This window comes from Leucoraja erinacea, chromosome 4 (assembly GCF_028641065.1).
Source record: "Leucoraja erinacea ecotype New England chromosome 4, Leri_hhj_1, whole genome shotgun sequence".
NCBI lineage: Eukaryota > Metazoa > Chordata > Chondrichthyes > Rajiformes > Rajidae > Leucoraja > Leucoraja erinaceus.
The window spans coordinates 84,463,011-84,485,026 of NC_073380.1; the positions used below are offsets into that span (position 1 = coordinate 84,463,011).

At 45.4% G+C, this 22,016-nt stretch overlaps 1 protein-coding gene across 5 annotated transcripts in view; it reads left to right on the plus strand.

The window, feature by feature from the left end:
• Positions 1-22,016, plus strand: part of col14a1a (collagen, type XIV, alpha 1a) — a 204,801-nt gene that overhangs the window by 156,758 nt on the left and 26,027 nt on the right. For all 5 annotated transcript variants that reach the window (XM_055634707.1, XM_055634709.1, XM_055634710.1 and 2 more), the window contains exons 34-39: positions 463-621; positions 8,743-8,820; positions 15,014-15,100; positions 16,900-16,953; positions 18,268-18,363; positions 20,170-20,223. In XM_055634707.1, the coding sequence (XP_055490682.1) occupies positions 463-621; positions 8,743-8,820; positions 15,014-15,100; positions 16,900-16,953; positions 18,268-18,363; positions 20,170-20,223 (528 nt within the window). The remainder of the gene's footprint in view (positions 1-462; positions 622-8,742; positions 8,821-15,013; positions 15,101-16,899; positions 16,954-18,267; positions 18,364-20,169; positions 20,224-22,016) is intronic.

Below are 22,016 nucleotides of genomic sequence, written 5' to 3' on the forward strand. Positions count from 1 at the left end.
TCAGTAAGGTGATCTCACTGCTATGTGGAAGACTGAGAATTTTCACAGGTTACATACTGAGAGGTTGTTTTCCAAGGCTGGAAGGTCTTGAACTTGGGGCACAGTTTCAGGATATGGACAGGTCCTTGAACTTGGAGCAGGAGAGAATTTGTGAATCTCTGGTCCTCATTCCAGCGCCTGATTTTCATGGGTATCAGAAATTGAGGGAATGGAAAAGAATCAGGATTACCTATGACATCGAATGGAGAGGCAATTGCAAAAGGTAACGTGGTTTGTTGTTGCTTACTATTTCTTATGCACAGGGGTTTAACTGGCACCCTTACAGGCCAGGAACACAAGGTGCAAAGAGGATGTAAACCTCTGCGAAAGGCCAAGCAAGTTCAGGTTCTTTCACACATGCAAACAGCGGAGCCGCATGGCCTGCAAGTTTCTGTAATATTGCTCCGTATTCATTGCCAATAGGTGCACGTGGTAATCACCAAAACCCACGCAAGGCTGGTGGTGGACTGCAAGCAAGTGGGGGAGAAGTCAATCAATGCGGCAGGAAACATCAGCACCACTGGGTTGGAGGTACTGGGCCGGATGGTGCGCTCCCGGAGCCCGAGGGACAGCTCGGCATCGGTAAGTGAATCAATTCATCACTGGCAGCTGCAAACCATGGGCCACATTATCATCAGCCTGGGGAGAGGCTGTGACGTGGGATTGGGAGAATGTAGGTTGGTGCGGTGATGTGGTGGAGTGTCTCTTGGTAAAATACATTTAAACATGTTCTAGTAACCATATAACCATATAACAATTACAACACGGAAACAGGCCATCTCGGCCCTACAAGTCCGTGCCGAACAAATTTTTTTTTCCCCTTAGTCCCACCTGCCTGCACTCATACCATAACCCTCCATTCCCTTCTCATCCATATGCCTATCCAATTTATTTTTAAATGATACCAATGAACCTGCCTCCACCACGTCCACTGGAAGCTCATTCCACACCGCTACCACTCTCTGAGTAAAGAAGTTCCCCCTCATATTACCCCTAAACTTCTGTCCCTTAATTCTGAAGTCATGTCCTCTTGTTTGAATCTTCCCTATTCTCAAAGGGAAAAGCTTGTCCACATCAACTCTGTCTATCCCTCTCATCATTTTAAAGACCTCTATCAGGTCCCCCCTTAACCTTCTGCGCTCCAGAGAATAAAGACCTAACTTATTCAACCTATCTCTGTAACTTAGTTGTTGAAACCCAGGCAACATTCTAGTAAATCTCCTTTGTACTCTCTCTATTTTGTTGACATCCTTCCTATAATTGGGTGACCAAAATTGTACACCATACTCCAGATTTGGTCTCACCAATGCCTTGTACAATTTTAACATTACATCCCAGCTTCTATACTCAATGCTCTGATTTATAAAGGCTAGCATACCAAAAGCTTTCTTTACCACCCTATCTATATGAGATTCCACCTTCAAGGAACTATGCATGGTTATACCCAGATCCCTCTGTTCAACTGTATTCTTCAATTCCCTACCATTTACCATGTACGTCCTATTTTGATTTGTCCTGCCAAGGTGTAGCACCTCACATTTATCAGCATTAAACTCCATCTGCCATCTTTCAGCCCATTTTTCCAAATGGCCTAAATCACTCTGTAGACTTTGGAAATCCTCTTCATTATCCACAACACCCCCCTATCTTGGTATCATCTGCATACTTACTAATCCAAGTTACCACACCTTCATCCAGATCATTGATGTACATGACAAACAACAAAAGGACCCAACACAGATCCCTGAGGCACCCCACTAGTCACCTGCCTCCAACCCGCTAAACAGCCATCCACCATTACCCTCTGGCTTCTCCCATTCAGCCACTGTTGAATCCATCTTGCTATTCCTGCATTTATACCCAACAGTTGAACCTTCTTAACCAACCTTCCATGAGGAACCTTGTCAAAGGCCTTACTAAAGTCCATATAGACAACATCCACTGCTGGGGAAGTCGTCAATTTCCTAGTAACCTCTTCAAAAAATTCAAGAAGATTAGTAAATCAAGGCCTGCCAGGCACAAATCTATGTTGACTGTTCCTAATCAGACCCTGTTTATCTAGATGCTTATATATATTATCTCTAAGTATCTTTTCCATTAATTTGCCCACCACTGAAGTCAAACTAACAGGTCTATAATTGCTAGGTTTACTCTTAGAATCCTTTTTAAACAATGGAACAACATGCGCAGTACGCCAATCCTCGGGGACTATTCCCGTTTCTAATGACATTTGAAATATTTCTGTCATAGCCCCGGCTATTTCTACACTAACTTCCCTCAATGTCCTAGGGAATATCCTGTCAGGACCTGGAGACTTATCCACTTTTATATTTTTCAAAAGTGTCAGTACTTCTTTTACTTTGAACCTCATAGTATCCATAGCTACTCTACTAGTTTCCCTTACCTCACATAATTCAATATCCTTCTCCTTGGTGAATACCGAAGAAAAAAAATTGTTCAATATCTCCCCCATCTCTTTTGGCTCTGCAGATAGCTGTCCACTCTGTCTCTCCAATGGACCAATTTTAGCCCTCGTTATCCTTTTGCTATTAATATAGCTGTAGAAACCCTTTGGATTTACTTTCACCTTACTTGCCAAAGCAACCTCATATCTTCTTTTAGCTTTTCTAATTTCTTTCTTAAGATTCTTTTTACATTCCTTATACTCCTCAAGCACCTCATTTACTTCATGCTGCCTATAATTATTGTAGATCTCCCTCTTTTTCCGAACAAGATGTCCAATTTCTCTTGAAAGCCATGGCTCTTTACAATTTTTACTGTTCCCTTTCAACCTTAGGTCTTTATTCTCTGGAGCGCAGAAAGGTTAAGGGGGGGACCTGATAGAGGTCTTTAAAATGATGAGAGGGATAGACAGAGTTGATGTGGACAAGCTTTTCCCTTTGAGAATAGGGAAGATTCAAACAAGAGGACATGACTTCAGAATTAAGGGACAGAAGTTTAGGGGTAATATGAGGGGGAACTTCTTTACGCAGAGAGTGGTGGCGGTGTGGAATGAGCTCCCAGTGGAAGTGGTGGAGGCAGGTTCATTGCTATCATTTAAAAATAAATTGGATAGGCATATGGATGAGAAGGGAATGGAGGGTTATGGTACGAGTGCAGGCAGGTGGGACTAAGGGGAAAAAAATTTGTTCGGCATGGACTTGTAGGGCCGAGATGGCCTGTTTCCGTGCTGTAATTGTTATATGGTTATATGGTTAACCGAACAGGAACATAAAGATTCTGTACTCTTAAAATTTCCCCTTTAAATGTCCTCCATTTCTCTTCTACATCTTTCCCATAAAACAAAATGTCCCAGTTCACTCCTTTTAAATCATCTCTCGCATTGCATCAAAGTTAGCCTTTCTCCAATCAAAAATCTCAACCGTAGGTCCTGTGTTGAGTGTTTCAATTCATCACACGAACTTCAAGGTTTGAGCTTAATATTTGTTACAGAGCTGAATGCTACTTCTGTCCCTTAATGCTTTTACAAGAAGTGCCGTGAGCAAAGAAGGAAAAAGGTTTTTATTTCTGTAGCTAAAGCACTTTATAGCCAATGAAATATTGCATTGTTGTACAATACAATACAATACAATACGGTTTTATTCGTCACATTGCACATAAAGTGCAAGTGAAATGAATTTGTCAGCAGCGGTACAATGAGAAAGAACACACAACCCATTATAAAAATTTAACACAAACATCCAGATTGCTGGTGACCATGTATTTATTTTTTGTGATATTATTTGAGGGATTAATGTTGGGGAACTCCCCTGCTTTTTAGTATAGTGTCTAGGGTCATTCACATTGACCTGAGAGAACAGGCAGGGTCCTAGGGTTTGTTGCATTCCCTTTATTTTGGCATTAAAGTGGAATAGTAGGTTACCCTGACCTAGTCTGACATGACTGTGGGGTTTGGGTACCTTCCCAATGCAGTGGTTAAACAAATAGAGAGACAAGGAAGAAATCTGAAACGAGGTAACTGAAGTCTTTATGGCTCTGGCCTCCAGAAGCAAAACACAGAGGTTATATTTGAGGTCGAAGCAGGTCACAGATCTAAGTAGTGATAGAACACACTCTACCCAATAAACAGCGCTGTCAGGAGAAATTGGGTCAGTAAAATCTGCTTAACGAGAGCTGCTGGTGCTTTTGCTACTGGGACATTCAGTGTATGATTAACCCAACAGTAAATGGTGGAGGAACTACTTCAGAGCAGCCTGCAGTCTGTAGTGAGACTGGCCAATACAGGTCACCTGAGCAGCCACTAAAAAGCAAGAAATGCCTAGTTCTAACAAAGCCGTAAACTGCAAGTTTGAACTCCAATTCATACCGTGATGGGAGGAAATGGATGGCGCATGGGCAATGACATTATCGGTTGGTGCATGTGGGGAGCTGCATCACTGGGCAAGCCGTGACCAGTGATGTCATCATGTGAGTCGTGACCATTGACATCATTCAGCTAAACAAGACTAATGATGTCATTGCGTGAGTTGAAAATGGTGATGTCACTGGGTGAGGCATGCGTGACATCACTGATGAGGCACGAATGGTGTTGCAATCCGAGGGACATTGAATAGTGATGTAATTGGCAGACAGGCTAGTTTGTTTATTGTCTAGGAGTACATTGTCTATTTTACTGATGCCTGTAGTTCCATGTCCACACACTACGGGTATGGGAAGGATTTTATCCAGTGCTATGACATCTGATTTCTAGGCGTTTAAGAAGGAACTGCAGATGCTGGAAAATCGAAGGTACACAAAAAAGCTGGAGAAACTCAGCGGGTGCAGCAGCATCTATGGAGGAAAGGAAATAGGCATCGTTTCGGGCCGAAACTTTGCCTATTTCCTTCACACCATAGATGCTGCTGCACCCACTGAGTTTGTCCAGCATATTTGTGTACCTCTGATTTCTAGGCATTTGCCAATATCTGAAAACAAGCTAACATTTGTAAGCATCAAACTGTAGTTTAGTTGTAGGTTCTCAGTTACTAATGTTTGCATATAGTTCAATGTTCAGAGTATTTGAATGAGATTTTTGCACATATATGCACACATGCCTTTTTTCCAATACAGACGAGATGGTTCTGTATTTTATTGGAATGTACTCTAGACTAATAAATAAGTCTTGATTCCCCTGTGCCTGATCTCTGAGTCTTTAACAGTTCTTTACAATGATAACACCATCTCTAACCATCTATTCCATTCCAGTTACTTTTGACCTGTCCACTAATCATATACATTGTAAACTGAGAGCCTCAGCTCATGGGGCAGCATTCTTGGCTGTGAAGGTCACATTCTACTAACAGAGTGTTGTATTATTGAGGACGTGAATGTTCAAGGGATATTAAAAAAATGACAGACTGTTTTCTTAGGTGAATATTCTTCAGGTGACCACAGTTTACTCCTTAACCAACATAGTCGATTGTCTGTGTAGGAAGGAACTGCAGATGCCAGTTTACACTGAAGATAGACACAAAAGGCAGGAGTAACTCAGCGGGACAGGCAACATCTTATGCTGACAGATAGCGAGACAGACAGATGCTGCCTTTGCCTGCTGAGTTACTCCAGCATTTTGTGCCTATAGTAGATAATCTGATCATTAATCCCATTGTTGCATGTGCAAGGTTTACTTCAATATAATGGTCATTAGCTTTCAAAGTATTTCACTGTGTGTAATGCACTTTACAATCCTATAATAATATATTTGAATACTTTACATTATTTCTCGGTTACCATTCCACCTTCATTTAAATATTCACACAGATAACTTGCAAGAAGAGAGTATTAAATTCCACTGTGTATGAAGGAACTGCAGACGCTGATTCATACTGAATTAGACACAAAGTACTGGAGTAACTCTGCGGGCCAGGCAGCATCTCTGGAGAAAAGGAATAGGTGACGATTCAGGTCGGAACCGTTCTTCAGACCCAAAACATCGCCTATTCCTTTTCTCCAGAAATGCTGTCTGGACCGCTGAGATACGCCAGCATTTTGTGTCTATTTTGAACTCCACTGTTGGGAGTTTCTTTGGTGTGGTGACTGATAGATGCCCATGAAACACGTTGTGTCTTTGGAGAAAGTGCTGCATTTTATTCATCGTTACGCTGACCCTGTGCTCACCTATACTCACTGTGCTACTTGTGGCAGTGTCTGGAGGGACCCAAGTACACACTCTAATTGGAAAGAAATATTAAATTCACTGCCGCACAAGGATACTGGGTCTGCATTCTTCTTGATACAATATGATATAACTTTATTTGTCCCAGGAGGGAAATTGATCTGCCAACAGCCATAAAAACACAAAAACACAAAATACATGGGACGTACAAAGATTGGGGAGGGATTGGGGGGGGGGGGGGGAGCAGTCTCAGTCTACCCCATGACAAAGGGGAAGGAGTTGCAGAGTTTGATAGCCACAGGGAAGAAGGATCTCCTGCGGCATACTGTACTGCATCTTGGTGGAACCAGTCTGTTGCTGAATGTACTCCTCAGGTTGACCACCCCCTATGAATCCAACTCCGCCCCCAGAACAGAGCCAGCATTCCTGATCCTACTGGTGTCCATGGCCTTCGCCCTGCTGCCCCAGCACACGGCAGCGAACAAGATGGCACTGGCTACCACCGATTGGTAGACCATCTGCAGCATCTTACTGCAGACGTTGAAGGAGTGGAGCCTTCTCAAAAAGTCCAGCCAGTTCTGCCCCTTCTTGTACAGGGCCTCAGTGTTCCTGGACCAGTCCTGTTTACTGTCCAGGTACACTCCAAGGTACTTCCTGGTAAACTGCACATCCACACCATTGATGGGGACAGGGGTGCTCCTCTCCTCCTAAAGTCCACTATTAACTCCTTAGTCTTGTTGGTGTTGAGCTGCAGGTGATTCAGCCCACACCACTCAACAAAGTCATTGACTACACCCCTGTATTCAGCTTCCCTCTCCTGCACTGATGCAGCCCACAATTGTAGAGTTATCTGAAAATGTCTGCAGGTGGCAGGAGACGGAGTTATATCTGGTCCGAGGTGTAGATGGTGAACAGGAAGGGAGAGAGGGCCCCACTGTTGATCACCACCATGTCCGAGACACAGTTCTGTAGCCTGACACACTGTGATCGGCCAGTCAGGTAGTTGGTGCTCCAGGACACTAATGGAACATCCACCCACTTCTTTGTCAGTTTGCTCCCAAGCAGTGCAGGCCGGATGATGTTGAAAGCACTGGAGAAGTCCAAACAACATGATACTCACAAAGCCTCCCAGCTTATACAGGTGAGCGTAGGAAAGATGAAGCAGGTGGATGATGGCGTCCTCAACCCCCATCTTTGTTTGGTAAGGGAACTGCAGGGGGTACAGGTAGGGTTTGTAGCTGGGATGTAATGTTAAAATTGTACAAGGCATTGGTGAGACCAAATCTGGAGTATGGTGTACAATTTTGGTCGCCAAATTATAGGAAGGATGTCAACAAAATAGAGAGAGTACAGAGGAGATTTACTAGAATGTTGCCTGGGTTTCAACAACTAAGTTACAGAGATAGGTTGAATAAGTTAGGTCTTTATTCTCTGGAGCGCAGAAGGTTAAGGGGGGACCTGATAGAGGTCTTTAAAATGATGAGAGGGATAGACAGAGTTGATGTGGACAAGCTTTTCCCTTTGAGAATAGGGAAGATTCAAACAAGAGGACATGACTTCAGAATTAAGGGACAGAAGTTTAGGGGTAATATGAGGGGGAACTTCTTTACGCAGAGAGTGGTAGCTGTGTGGAATGAGCTCCCAGTGGAAGTGGTGGAGGCAGGTTCATTGGTATCATTTAAAAATAAATTGGATAGGCATATGGATGAGAAGGGAATGGAGGGTTATGGTATGAGTGCAGGCAGGTGGGACTAAGGGGAAAAAAAATTTGTTCGGCATGGACTTGTAGGGCCGAGATGGCCTGTTTCCGTGCTGTAATTGTTATATGGTTATATGGTTTAACCAGGGGTCGCAGGTGAGTAAGCACCAGCCTCTCTCGGGACTTCATGATGTGTGAGGTCAGCACCACCGGTCTGTGGTCATTGGAGGAGCTGGGGCGCGTACCCTTTGGTACAGCAACCAGGCAGGATGTCTTCCACATCACAGGAACCCTCTCCAGGCTCAGGCTTAGGTTGAAGATATGCTGGAGTACTCCACACAGCTGGCTGGCACATGCCTTGAGTATCCTGGGGCTGACACCATCGGGACCCGTGACTTTGCCTGGGCGGCGTCTGCTCAACACCTTCCTCACCTGCTCCGCCTTGATGGTCAAGCCTGACAAAGCAAAGGCAGAGGAAGTGGACCAGGGGGATTGAGGGGGAGAAAAATGGCGGGGAGCAAGGGGGAGGGTGGGCAGAGGCCCCACTATCAAATCTATTAAAAACATTTTTTATATGAATGTTATGTAGAAGATATTTCACTTCCCACAGACACCTGACCTGCTATTGTAGCCACAGTATTTATTTGGTATTTATCTGGATACGTTTCTGGGTAACAATTAACCCAGGTTGTTGAAGGTGGGATTTAAATGATGGGAGCAAAAAGAGATGGTTAGATTCTCCCTCAGTTTGAAATGTGGCTAATAGATGTGTTACAATTGAGCAGAATGGATTGCTAGAAAGTTAGAGTTGCTGAGGGTAGTATATTCTCATGAACTGTGCTTGGTTTTGCATTAGGATTTTCTTTTCATTATTTCATTTTCATTTCAGTTCCAATTGCAAGGGTTTGACATTTCCTGTTCCACGTCCTATGCAAGCAGGGACAAGTGCTGTGAACTTCCTGCACTGGTAAGTACTGAGCAAAGGAAGAGATTTCTCCATGTACCGTCTGTGCGATTCATATGTTGATAGCTAATATTCTTGCCCTGTATTCAAATTCTAATTCTTACTTTCAAATCTGAGATTTCTGAGCACCTCCAAGTCTGGCTTTTGCACCATTCCCAAATGTAATAGTTCCACCATTGGTGACGTGCCTTCACAGACACGATCAGGATTGGAAATGTCCTCCCTCAGATTTACCTTACAGACCCCGCTCGTTCCTCCTGTCAGGTATTATGATCACCTAAACTAATGTCACTTCTAAGGAAAAGATTATTTGGCTGCAGCCCTTGTGCTTTGTTTAGGGAAGCCTGCTGTAAATGTCGACTCCTTGCATTTACTTACGATCAGTAGCTCTATCCTAAGAGCATTGATTGCTCTGGAGATGCAAGCCTTCTTCTGCCCCTTTGATAATGTTGCAGTCATCTTACTCATAGCTCCTGAGGTAGCATGGTATCACATTCTGTGGCATGGCTCTCGTGAGGTAATTTGGGGAAATATTTGCCTCAGAAAAATCATTGCATGAGTAGAAGTTTTGTTTTGGGGGAAAAAGTGCATTCTTGCTTGCAGTGTGGAAAGGGCCATTCAGCCCATCTAATCCCACACTGTCAATTAACAGTTACATGGGCAAGTAGTCCTAATTCCATAGACACTCCTTGGTTCTGCATCCTACTTCTGCCTACACCACGGGTGAACATCTGGGAAGATCGGCGGGGAGGTTGGCTGGAATATGGTACCTTCCTCAACTTTGGTGCCACTGTGGGGGTTGTGTTGTGTCAAGGGCTTCTGCGTTTGTGCTTTAAAAAAAATGTTTTATTTATTAATTATTTATTTTATGGTACTTGACTGTGAGGAAAATCCATTTCGTTGTCTCTTATGAGATAATGACAATAAATTGAATACAAAAAAAAAGACAATCTACATTTGAATAATTCCTGTATCATCAGCTAAACTGATTACAGCTCCAGTTCCATATCTCTCTGCAAGGGGATCCTGTTATTTGTTCTAAATCTTTAATATTGAATGTTGAGTTACTGCTCCCTTATTGTCAACCCTGGAATAGATTGGAAGTTGAGTGCTTTGTGTACTGTTGTTCAAATGTCATTTTCATGCCTTAATGAAACCTGATTTTTAAATATGCCAATTTTTCCTATAACGGCCATGCGTTGACAGGTTTGAAAAACACAGAAAATGTGGGAAATATTGATCAGGTTAGACAAAATCTGTGGAAAGAGAAACAAAGTTGACATTTTGCTAGATTTGGGTCTACCCTGCTCACTCCCTAAAGCCTTCATCCAGTGTCCCCAAGTGATACCTAACATCTTAACAGTGTTTTATGTGAACTTACTGTAAATTGCCTTTTGACTTTGGTGCCGTAAATCAACAATATAAAAGTCAAGCTGGTATTAGAATTGTAAAGGCCACTATTCACCAGTTTACAATAGCGTTTTGCATGCTATTTCCATTCATTAAGGGGGAGGATGGCGCTGGAGCTAAGCAGCCTCCAAGGGCTCTCTCGCAGCAGGTGTGTGGACTGCAGCTGTGAACTTCTGTCCACCCCCCGTTCCCCAAGCACTGTCTGAGGTTGACCCGTGCTCTGGGCAATGAGCTTACAGAATGCAGCAGGACCACCAGCATTGGAACAACATTCCCAGCTCATTAACGCACCCATGTATTCATAAAGCCTCACGCAATGGAATGAGTTCATGATACTGTTATGGTTTCCAACATGCACACAAGAATGAATGTTAATACAACTTTGTATTCCTGTATAGGGGGCAGGAGACTATGTGAAACTATTTTGTGGAAAGCTCTTTGTAAAGAGCAGAGGATTAACCATATAACCATATAACAATTACAGCACGGAAACAGGCCATCTCGACCCTTCTAGTCCGTGCCGAACACATAATCTCCCCTAGTCCCATATACCTGCGCTCAGACCATAGCCCTCCATTCCCTTCCCATCCATATAACTATCCAATTTATTTTTAAATGATAAAAACGAACCTGCCTCCACCACCTTCACTGGAAGCTCATTCCACACAGCTACCACTCTCTGAGTAAAGAAGTTCCCCTCATGTTACCCCTAAACTTCAGTCCCTTAATTCTCATGTCATGTCCCCTTGTTTGAATCTTCCCTACTCTCAGTGGGAAAAGCTTTTCCACGTCAACTCTGTCTATCCCTCTCATCATTTTAAAAACCTCTATCAAGTCCCCCCTTAACCTTCTGCGCTCCAAAGAATAAAGCCCTAACTTGTTCAACCTTTCTCTGTAACTTAGTTGCTGAAACCCAGGCAACATTCTAGTAAATCTCCTCTGTACTCTCTCTATTTTGTTGACATCCTTCCTATAATTAGGTGACCAAAATTGTACACCATACTCCAGAATTGGCCTCACCAATGCCTTGTACAATTTTAACATTACATCCTAATTTAGGATTAGGGAGACATTTCTGGAGCATAGGTGATCGTTTTCAAGAGAGTACAAAAAGTGATTGTGTGTAGCAAGCTGCCAGAGGAGGTGTTACAGGCAGGTACAATTACAATGTTTGAAAGATATTTTGGCAGGTTCATGGACAGGAAAGGTTTAGAGGGAAGTAGGCCAAATGCAGGCAAATTGGGACCAGCTTAAGAAAGCATCTTGTTTGGCATAGAGAAGTTGTGGTGCAGGGCCTATTGGCCTGCTGTTTAACTACGAATCTACAAGAAAAGTTTAAATGCCTCTGTCAGCTGGGCAGAGTGGGGAAGAAGTGAGGAATATGGGGGAGTCGCTGTGGTGGATGTTCATGTTAAAAATGTATTTGGGTGTTTTGTAGCTCTTTATTGGTATAGCTGTACGGCAATCTGAATTTCACTGTATCTTACAGTATTTCCCGGCAATGAAGACGCACGTGCGTCGAAGGCACACCCCCAATTTATGTTGCTAAATTTTGAGAAAAGGATGGTGGGACAGGATCAAGAGTTTGGGTTAGTCCAGGGGTCAGCAACATCACCTGCGTGCCCCGGGACTGGCTACAGGTTCCCAGATCCTTCGTGTCCATGGGACTAGCTGCAGTTCCCAAGTCGCCTGCCCCAGGACTAAGAGAGAGAGAGAGAGAGAGAGAGAGAGAGTCTTGGACAAAGCAACCAGCCTTCCTCCTAGTAGCTACCCACCAACCACCGCCTCCACCGGTTGCGGCTGTGCCATGGCTGGCGGGCAGGCGGGCCGGCGGAAGGTACTGAGGTGGCACCCGGTACCGCTGTCCGGTCCCGGAGGCCACTCGCAGCCACTCGAGCTACTTCCCTCCCCGGCCACAATGCGGTGGCTCCACGCCCGGAGCACTGCAGCAGTGGTGAGTGAGTGAGTTGCTGGCATGATCCCCGACCCCCTCCTTCTCAATGCTCCTGCCCTACCCGGAACTTTACCCCTGGCGGCCCAGCAAATTTGTGCAGCCCAGGCCATGCTGAACCAGGCCAGACTCCCCACACAATGTGAAAGGAATGAAATATAATATAGGCTACGGCTGGACTATTGTGTACATACCTTGCCATTTCCCGTAAAATTCTGTAATGGAAGTTGCAAAAGAACTGCCGTTCCTTGTGCTGTCCTTCCCAGTATTGAGATGGAGCGAGTAGTGATGAAGGCAGGTGATGTGTTGGTCTTCAGTGCAGTAGGAATTGAGGTAAGGAGCAAGGAGTCTCAGTGCATCTGTACAAGCCCACAGTAAGGCCTCATCTGTGGTTTGTGGGCAGTTTTGTTGGCCTTGTCTGAGGAGGGATGTTCTTGCCATGGATAGTGTGCAGCAAAGGTTTAATAAACTGATTTGAGGCATTGCAGGGCTGATGTATGAGGAGAGATTGGCTCAGTTAGCCCTCTATTCACTGGGTGGAAGGATGAGAGGAGGTTTCAGAGAAGACTGTAAAATCCGGACTGGATACAGGAGACTGTTGCCCATAATTGGGCAATCCAGAACCAATGATCACGGCCTCATGATATGGGGTGAGCCATTTAAAATGGAGATTGGGAAACATTTCTTTAATCAGAGGGGGTTGAACCTGTGAAATTCTCTCCCAGAGAATGCAGCAGAGGCCATGTGACTGGATGGATTCAAAAAGGGAGGAATATATATTTTTCTGAAAAAAAATGCTCATAACACTAAATGGTTCAGGCAGCATTTGTGCAGTCCACCTCCTTCTCTTCCTACAGCTGAGGCCTGACTTTCTGAGTATTTCCAGCATTTCCTGTTTTTATTTTAGATTTCCAGCAACTACAGTTTAAAAAATGTTTTACTTATATATTTCTCAATACCAAAAGGATTAAGAGATGTGGGAACAGGGTCGATGATGTAATAGTGTTTGATGATGGAGCAGGTCTGAAGGGCTGAATGGCCATCTTCTGCTTTATATTTCTGAGTTTCTTTCTGCCTTCCGCAAAGACCGCTTCCTCCGCAACTCCCTTGTCAATTCTTCCCTTCCCTCCCGCACCACCCCCTCCCCGGGTACTTTCCGTTGCAACCGCAAGAAATGCAACACCTGTCCCTTCACCTCCCCCCTCGACTCCATTCAAGGACCCAAGCAGTCGTTCCAGGTGCGACAAAGGTTCACCTGTATCTCCTCCAACCTCATCAACTGCATCCGCTGCTCTAGATGTCAGCTGATTTACATCGGGGAGACTAAGCGCAGGTTGGGCGATCGTTTCGCCGAACACCTCCGCTCAGTCCGCAATAACCAACCTGACCTCCCGGTGGCTCAGCACTTCAACTCCCCCTCCCATTCCCAATCCGACCTCTCTGTCCTGGGTCTCCTCCATTGCCAGAGTGAGCAACACCGGAAATTGGAGGAACAGCACCTCATATTCCGCCTGGGGACCTTGCGTCCGGATGGCATTAACATTGAATTCTCCCAGTTTTGCTAGCCCTTGAGCTGTCTCCTCCCATCCTCCTATCCGCCCGCCCTCGGGCTCCTCCTCCTCCCCTTTTCTTTCCTTCTCCCCCCCCACCCCCCATCAGTCTGAAGAAGGGTTTCGGCCCAAAACGTCGCCTATTTCCTTCGCTCCATAGATGCTGCTGCACCCGCTGAGTTTCTCCAGCAATTTTTGTCTACCTTCTTTCTTTCTTTGCAGTTCACTTAAACATTCCATCTGTTCTCCGGGGAAATGTTGGCGACAGCCTTGCGCTCATGACCCTTGGTTTCCACATCCCACAAGCGAAAACAACCATTCTACGTTTTTGCTATTAGACAACGGACAATAGACAATAGGTGCAGGAGTAGGCCATTTGGCCCTTCGAACCAGTGCCGCCATTCAACGTGATCACGGTTGATCATCCCCAATCAGTACCCCGTTCCTGCCTTCTCCCCATATCCCCTGACTCTGTTATCTTTAAGAACCCTATCTAGCTCTCTCTAGAAAGTATCCAGAGAACTGGCCTCCACCGCCCTCTGAGGCTGAGAATTCCACAGACTCACAACAACTGTGGAATTCTCTGTGTGTGAAAAGTGTTTCCTCATCTCCATTCTAAATGGCATACCCCTTATTCTTAAACGGTGGCCCAAATTTCTGGACTTCCCCCAACATTTGGAACAGCACCTGCCTCTAACATGTCCAAACCTTTAATAATCTTATGTTTCAATATGATTGCCTCTCATCCTTCTAATTTCCAGAGTATACAAGCCCAGCCGCTCCATTCTCTCACATATGAGAGTAGGTTGAGCACAAGTCGACCAGGGATTTTATCTGGATTTTCATTTCCAACAGGATTACCCATAATTCCTGCTGGGGTGGGGGAATGATACAAGAGATATTAGTTATCTGAGGCCCGTGGATGGAGCACCATTTGACATTGTTAGTATGATTAGGGGGCGGCACAGTGGTGCAGCAGTCGAGTTGCTGCCTAACAGTGTCAGAGACCTGCGTTCAATCCTGACTACGGTGCTGTCTGTACGGAGTTTGTACGTTTTCCCTGTGAACACGCGGGCTTCCTCCAGGTGCACCGGTTTTCTCCCATTCTCCAACGATGTTAAACTTTGTGGGTTAATTGGCTTCAGTAAAGTTGAAAATTGTCCCTAGTGTGTAGGGTAGTGCTAGTGTATAGGGATCGATGTTCGGCACGGACCCAGTGGCCAAAGGGCCCGTTTCCGTGCTGTATCTCTAAAGTCTAAAGTAAATGTGATGTTATTCCTTTCAGAGAGATGAAGCCAATTGCCCAGCTCTTCCTCATGCCTGCACTTGTTCCCAAGACAGCAAAGGACCTCCTGGACCCCTGGGTCCCCCGGTAAGAGGGTTTAGTTTGAATCTGGATTACTGGAAGACAACACTGAAGTCAGGTGATACCTTCTGTTTGTTAAAACAGGTAGCGTCTCCTCTGTGTTTCTGCAACTTCTCATTCTTGGTGATGTGGCACCAGGGTTTCTTGAGTTTGATATGAAGTCTCTACTAAAGGAGGATGTTAAACCTGTATAAATGGGTTGTATCCTGTTCACGGGCCCCACCCCGGGGGAAAGATGTTGAAGCCTTGCAGAAGGTGCACAGGAGAAGAGTTAGAGAAATTAGGGTAGATCAGTTCTGTGGAGAGACTGGGTGAAGCTGGAGTTGTCCCCTCCTCAAAGCAGAGAAGGTTAATGGAAGATATGATTCAGGTATTCAAACAAAGAAACCCTGTGCTTGGAGTTTCCATTCTCCTCAGTCAGAACCTGAAAGTTGTGGTGAATATTGCAGAAATGTTGAGAGGGACAAAGAAAATCGGTAACCTGGTTGAAACAAAGTGTCAGGCATTGGGGCTCATGGAACAATTAAATGTTTGGGCAGGTTGGTGATGGGGAGTGGGGAGCTTGCTGTAAACACTGATCCTCAGTAGGAAAGCAGCCTCCAAATGTTCCAGTTGTACAGATGTTCCTATTGGCCTCCCGGTACTCCAGTGAACTCCTGGGATCAGTGACAGAATTGGGCCCCAAATATTCATAATGGTTACTCAATATACATTGGGGAATTCAAGACAGACTTCAGATAGTGGTGGTGAAGAGAGGTGTGTGCAGTTCATTGGAGCATGTATCTAGATAGTTAATTTTGTTTAAAAATATCTATTTCCTGATCATGCTTCTGCCATGACGGTTCCAACATTTAAGTCGGCGCACTGGTGCAGCCAATAGAGCTGCTGCCTCACAGCACGAGGGACCCAGGTTCGATCCTGACCTCGGGTGCTGTTTATATGGAATTTGCACGGTTGTAGGCTAAATAGCCTCGGTAAATTGCCCCCAGTGTGTGGAGAGCGGACGAGAAGGTGGCATAACAGAACCATGTCGATGGCTAGCATGGACTCAGTGGGCTGAAGGGTCTGTTTCCATGCTGCATTTCTAGACTAAACTTAATTACAGTGGTACACAAAAATGCTGGAGAAACTCAGCAGGTGCAGCAGCATCTATGGAGCGAAGAAAATTGGCAATGTTTCGGCCCGAAACCCTTCTTCAGACTGATGGGGGGAGGCGGGGAGAAGAAAGGAAAAAGGAGGAGGAGGAGCCCGAGGGCTGAGGGATGGGAGGAGACAGCTCGAGGGCTGACAAAATTGGGAGAATTCAAATGTTCATGCCCGCAGGATGCAGACTCCCCAGGCGGAATATGAGGTGCTGTTCCTCCAATTTCCGGTGATGCTCGCTCTGGCCATGGAGGAGACCCAGGACAGAGAGGTCGGATGGGGAATGAGAGGGGGAGTTGAAGTGCTGAGCCACCGGGAGGTCAGCTTGGTTATTGCGGACCGAGCGGAGGTGTTCAGCGAGGCGATCGCCAAGCCTCCGCTTGGTCTCACCGATGTAGCTTCCTTGGAGCAGTTTGCTGCAGCTGCTGGGTGTCTCAGCACTGATGGGGTGTGCCTTGATACCCATCTGGGAGCAGGGTGTTTACAAGAGTTTTTAAGAGTAATGAGGATGCTAATAGCCAAATAGTCAGGCAGCATCTCCATCAAGTGCATGAAGTTACATCAGGAACGGAGAACAATGGACATTTGGATTGAATGATTAGATCTTGCCCTTTGTGATTCACATTTAACACAGAGCTCTTCCATTAATGTCTGTTCTACAGGGTAACGCAGGTTTACGAGGCCAAAGAGGTGTGAGAGGAGAACAAGGTCCAAGGGTAAGAGCTTCCATCACACACTATTAGAAGTTTATTAAACTAACCAAGGAAATGCATTTATTTTTACTTTATTGAACATAATCATTACCATTTCAAGTTCGGTGCGAACATAGTTTTATTGCTGCAGATCCACATCCCACCTACAAGGGAAAGACCCAGTTTCTCCAACATCTTAGTTCAGCCCTTCCCCTGGTGCCACCAAACCACCCCAGCCAACCACACTCAACGTCTCCCCTTCCTCATTCCACACAATGTTGCCTCTTCCGCTTATAAAATTCTTAAGGGATTGGACAGGCTAGATGCAGGAAGATTGTTCCCGATGTTGGGGATGTCCAGGACAAGGGGTCAAGGGGGTCACAGCTTAAGGATAAGGGGGAAATCCTTTAAAACCGAGATGAGAAGAACTTTTTTCACACAGAGAGTGGTGAATCTCTGGAACTCTCTGCCACAGAGGATAGTTGAGGCCAGTTCATTGGCTATATTTAAGAGGGAGTTAGATGTGGCCCTTGTGGCTAAGGGGATCAGGGGGTATGGAGAGAAGGCAGGTACAGGATACTGAGTTGGATGATCAGCCATGATCATATTGAATGGCGGTGCAGGCTCGATGAGCCGAATGGCCTACTCCTGCACCTAATTTCTATGTTTCCCTGATCTCTCAACCTTACCACTTCCCCGATGCCATCCAACACCTCACCCTCCCCGATCACTTCCATCCACCCCGTTTCCCCCCCATCCCATCCAACCAACTCTTCCCTCAATCTTATCAACCTCACCCCTCACTCAGTTATACTCCAACTCCCTTCCCCAGTTCACTTCCAATATTCCTCTCCTTTTCCCACCCAACATCCCTCCCTCAATCCCACCCAACCGCCTTTCCTTCGATGCCACTAACTTCACCCCTTCCCTGGTCCCACTCACCATCCTTCCACTGATCCCTTCCTTTTATTCGCCCAATGCCCCGCCCGCAATCCTCCCCCTGGCATCACCAACCTCGCCCATTTCCTGGTCCCATCCCTTGATCCCACCATCCTTGCCCATCTTCTCAGTCCTAATCCTCGACATCACTAACCTTGCCCATCTCCTGATCCCAACCCTCGATACCACCAACCTCACCCATCTCCTGCTCTCCCTCCTTCCCCCAATCCCACCCAACCTCACACTTCCCCTAAATTACCGGTAAATTGACAGTGGGATTCTGTATCCAGATCTCAGTCTATGTTGTGATGTGTTTGCCCACATGTTGACCTTCAGCAACTTTGTAACGTCACTTCCATGTGAAGAGATGGCTGCTACTCTCTGTTTGTTTGTTGACAGGGACCTGATGGTCAGAGGGGGGTGATCGGCCTGCCGGGTCCGCAGGGTCAGCCTGGGCCCCAGGGACCGAGCGGACAATCCATTCAAGGCCTTCCGGTGAGCTGTTCACTCCCTGCAGGGAGCTTTAACCATTGTCTGAAATTATCAGGAAATTACTGCAGATCCTCGTGAGTTACAAATGTCTGACTGATGGAAACGCTGTACATACGAGCGAGCATTCGGGGCTCTGGTGGGATGGATGGGGGTGGACTTTTCAGTCACTGTGGGGCTTCAGGCATCTTCTGCCAGGTTGGAGCAGGACATTCCCGAATGCCGTCTCTCCCCACCCCATAGCACCAAAAAGGAGTGGCTGGGTCGCTGATCACACACTCACTCACTCACTCACTCACACACTCACTCACACGCACTCACTCACTCACTCACTCACTCACTCACTCACTCACTCACTCACTCACTCACTCACTCACTCACTCACACACTCACTCACTCACTCACTCACTCACTCACTCTCACTCACTCACTCACTCACTCACTCACTCACTCACTCACTCACACTCACACTCACTCACTCACTCACTCACACACTCACTGACTCACTCACTCACTCACTCACTCACTCACTCACTCACTCACACTCACTCACTCACTCACTCACTCACACTCACTCACACTCACTCACTCACTCACTCACTCACTCACTCACTCACTCACACACTCACTCACTCACACGCTCACTCACTCACTCACTCACTCACTCACTCACTCGCTCACTCACTCACTCACACTCACTCACTCACTCACTCACTCACACACACTCACTCACTCACTCACTCACTCACTCACTCACTCACACTCACTCACTCACTCACTCACTCACTCACTCACTCTCACTCACTCACTCACTCACTCACTCACTCACTCACTCACTCACTCACTCACTCACTCACTCACTCACTCACTCTCACTCACTCACTCACTCACTCACTCACTCATACTCACACTCACTCACTCACTCACTCACTCACTCACTCACTCACACTCACTCACTCACTCGTCAGTGGGGCCGGCTGGCGGTCGCTCTTCCCGCACCTGCTCGCTCCCCTTTCACAGCTGTGATCCTCTCCTGCATTTCCAGTTTGGGTTACAAGCAGTTCAAGAGTCTAGAATGCTTTGTAGTCATATGTCCCAGAGGGAACAATGACGTTCTCAGAAGCGGAAGCCTGTTGTAACCTGGGGACTGCTGGGAGAAAGCTTTGAATGCTTCGCTCATGTTTAATTCAATGGTTCAATGGCACTTTATTGCCACATGTACTCGGTTACAGTGAAATTACTTTTTTGCATACAGTTCACTACATTTTTTTCTATACATAGGCACAATCATACTTATGAATAAGAGTGTAAAAATAGATCACACCGAGACAGTACACAGTGTCGCCACATTTCCAGCACCAAGTTAGAGCCTTCAAGTTCAAAGTTGTTAAAACATGTAGAGTCTTAACTTGAGGTCAATTTTCTAATTGAACATGAGATTAGTCTCTGGGAGGAGGTAGCTGGGAATCAGGGTCGCAGTGAATTTGACTCGTATAACATTGGGGTTGCAGCAGCTCCACTTTACACCATGGGAATTATTTTCCTTACAGTAGCATGGATGATGTAGGATAATCTGGAGTCATCAGTTTTGGATAAACTTAATCTCCTCCACATTATTTCCTTTCTTTGCCTCTTTCCACGAGAGCTGGTTGTTATTACTGAGTTTTGCTGCACAGATGGAAACTATAAATCACCCTTTGTAATCACTTTCACAACTTCACTAAGCACAATGAAGGGAGGAAATCCTCCCATCAATGTTGGCGAACAAAGCTGAGGGCTGATGTCTGAATTGTGTCATTTTAATTCCGACAGGGGAGCGCTGGTGAAAAGGGTGAGAAAGGACAGAGTGGCCCCGCTGGTCACCAGGTAGGAATTCAATATTCTGAGAATCATTCTGCTGTTCAAATGGTTATTACCCCAAGGAATTTGTAACATCGTATATTTTTGCAAATTTGTGATTTGAACGTGCGATTTTCTGCTAGAATTTGATAAGCCAGCAATAAGAATTGCAGTGTATTGAAACCGTTATTGTTGAGTTCCATTGCTTCAGGCAACGCTCAGGCAGATGGGAAATATTGCTTGTCCAGTCTTGTTAAGCTGTTGTATTTTCTTCACTATGAGTTCTTTTGAATTTATTATTAAAAATGCACCGCAGCTGGTAGATGCTTTGTGTGGGTAGTATTCCGTAGGCTTAGGTTGTACCTATCCAGGAGCCAGAATCTTGCTGAATCCAAGTGAGGATCAAATAAGGTTCTGGAAGGAACTGCAGATGCTGGTTTACACCCAAGATAAACACAAAATGCTGGAGTAACACAGCCGGTCAGGCAGAAACGAAATAGGTAACGTTTCGGGTCGAGACTCATATAGGAATCTCATATTGGAATCTCATATAGATAGGGTGGTAAAGAAAGCTTTTGGTATGCTAGCCTTTATAAATCAGAGCATTGAGTATAGAAGCTGAGATGTAATGTTAAAATTGTACATGGCATTGGTGAGACCAAATCTGGAGTATGGTGTACAATTTTGGTCGCCCAATTATAGGAAGGATGTCAACAAAATAGAGAGAGTACAGAGGAGATTTACTAGAATGTTGCCTGGGTTTCAATTACTAAGTTACAGAGATAGGTTGAATAAGTTAAGTCTTTATTTTCTGGAGCGCAGAAGGTTAAGGGGGGACGATAGAGGTCTTTAAAATGATGAGAGGAATAGACAGAGTTGATGTGGACAAGCTTTTCCCTTTGAGAATAGGGAAGATTCAAACAAGAGGACATGACTTCAGAATTAAGGGACAGAAGTTTAGGGGTAATATGAGGGGGAACTTCTTTACTCAGAGAGTGGTAGCGGTGTGGAATGAGCTTCCAGTGGAAGTGGTGGAGGCAGGTTCATTGGTATCATTTAAAAATAAATTGGATAGGCCATATGGATGAGAAGGGAATGGAGGGTTATGGTATGAGTGCAGGCAGGTGGGACTAAGGGGAAAAAAAGTTGTTCGGCACGGACTTGTAGGGCCGAGATGGCCTGTTTCCGTGCTGTAATTGTTATATGGTTATATGGTTATATGGAGACCTTCTTCAGACTCTAGAAAAAAGTGCATCCCTCCCTCATCTCTGAATAAGCACTGGTCTCCAGGGCAATAATTAAGAACAGAAACATGATATATGCTGGACCCACCAATATGGTTGACAATTGTCTCATAGCTCTGTCAAGAGCAGTCAGTGATAGACTGTAACAACTCGCATTGCCAGATGTGTCCGCATCCAGTGATCAAATAAATAGCACGGCTGTTTGTCTGAGGTACTGAGTGACTGGGCATTGCGGGAAGTGCCACCTTGAATCGTTAAATTGAAGCTTTGTCTGCGCTGACAGGTGGAATCCCTGGCAATTGACCGCTCAGTTTCAACCAGGACAGAGGGAACTCATCTGTACTAGTTTACAAATCATCGCGTAATCCAATGCAGATTGTATTGCTGATAGTACATTGTGCAGGACAAACTTCCACAAATGGCTAAGAGCTTCCTACATTAGTGCAGCAGCTAGATGGAAAATAAAAATACCTCTCTGGATGTCAAGCTACAGGGAATATTCCTGAGGGGTGCGAAGGGCACAATGGAATGACAGGAACATTTTTATTTTTGTCTAATTCCAAATTGTTCTCTTTA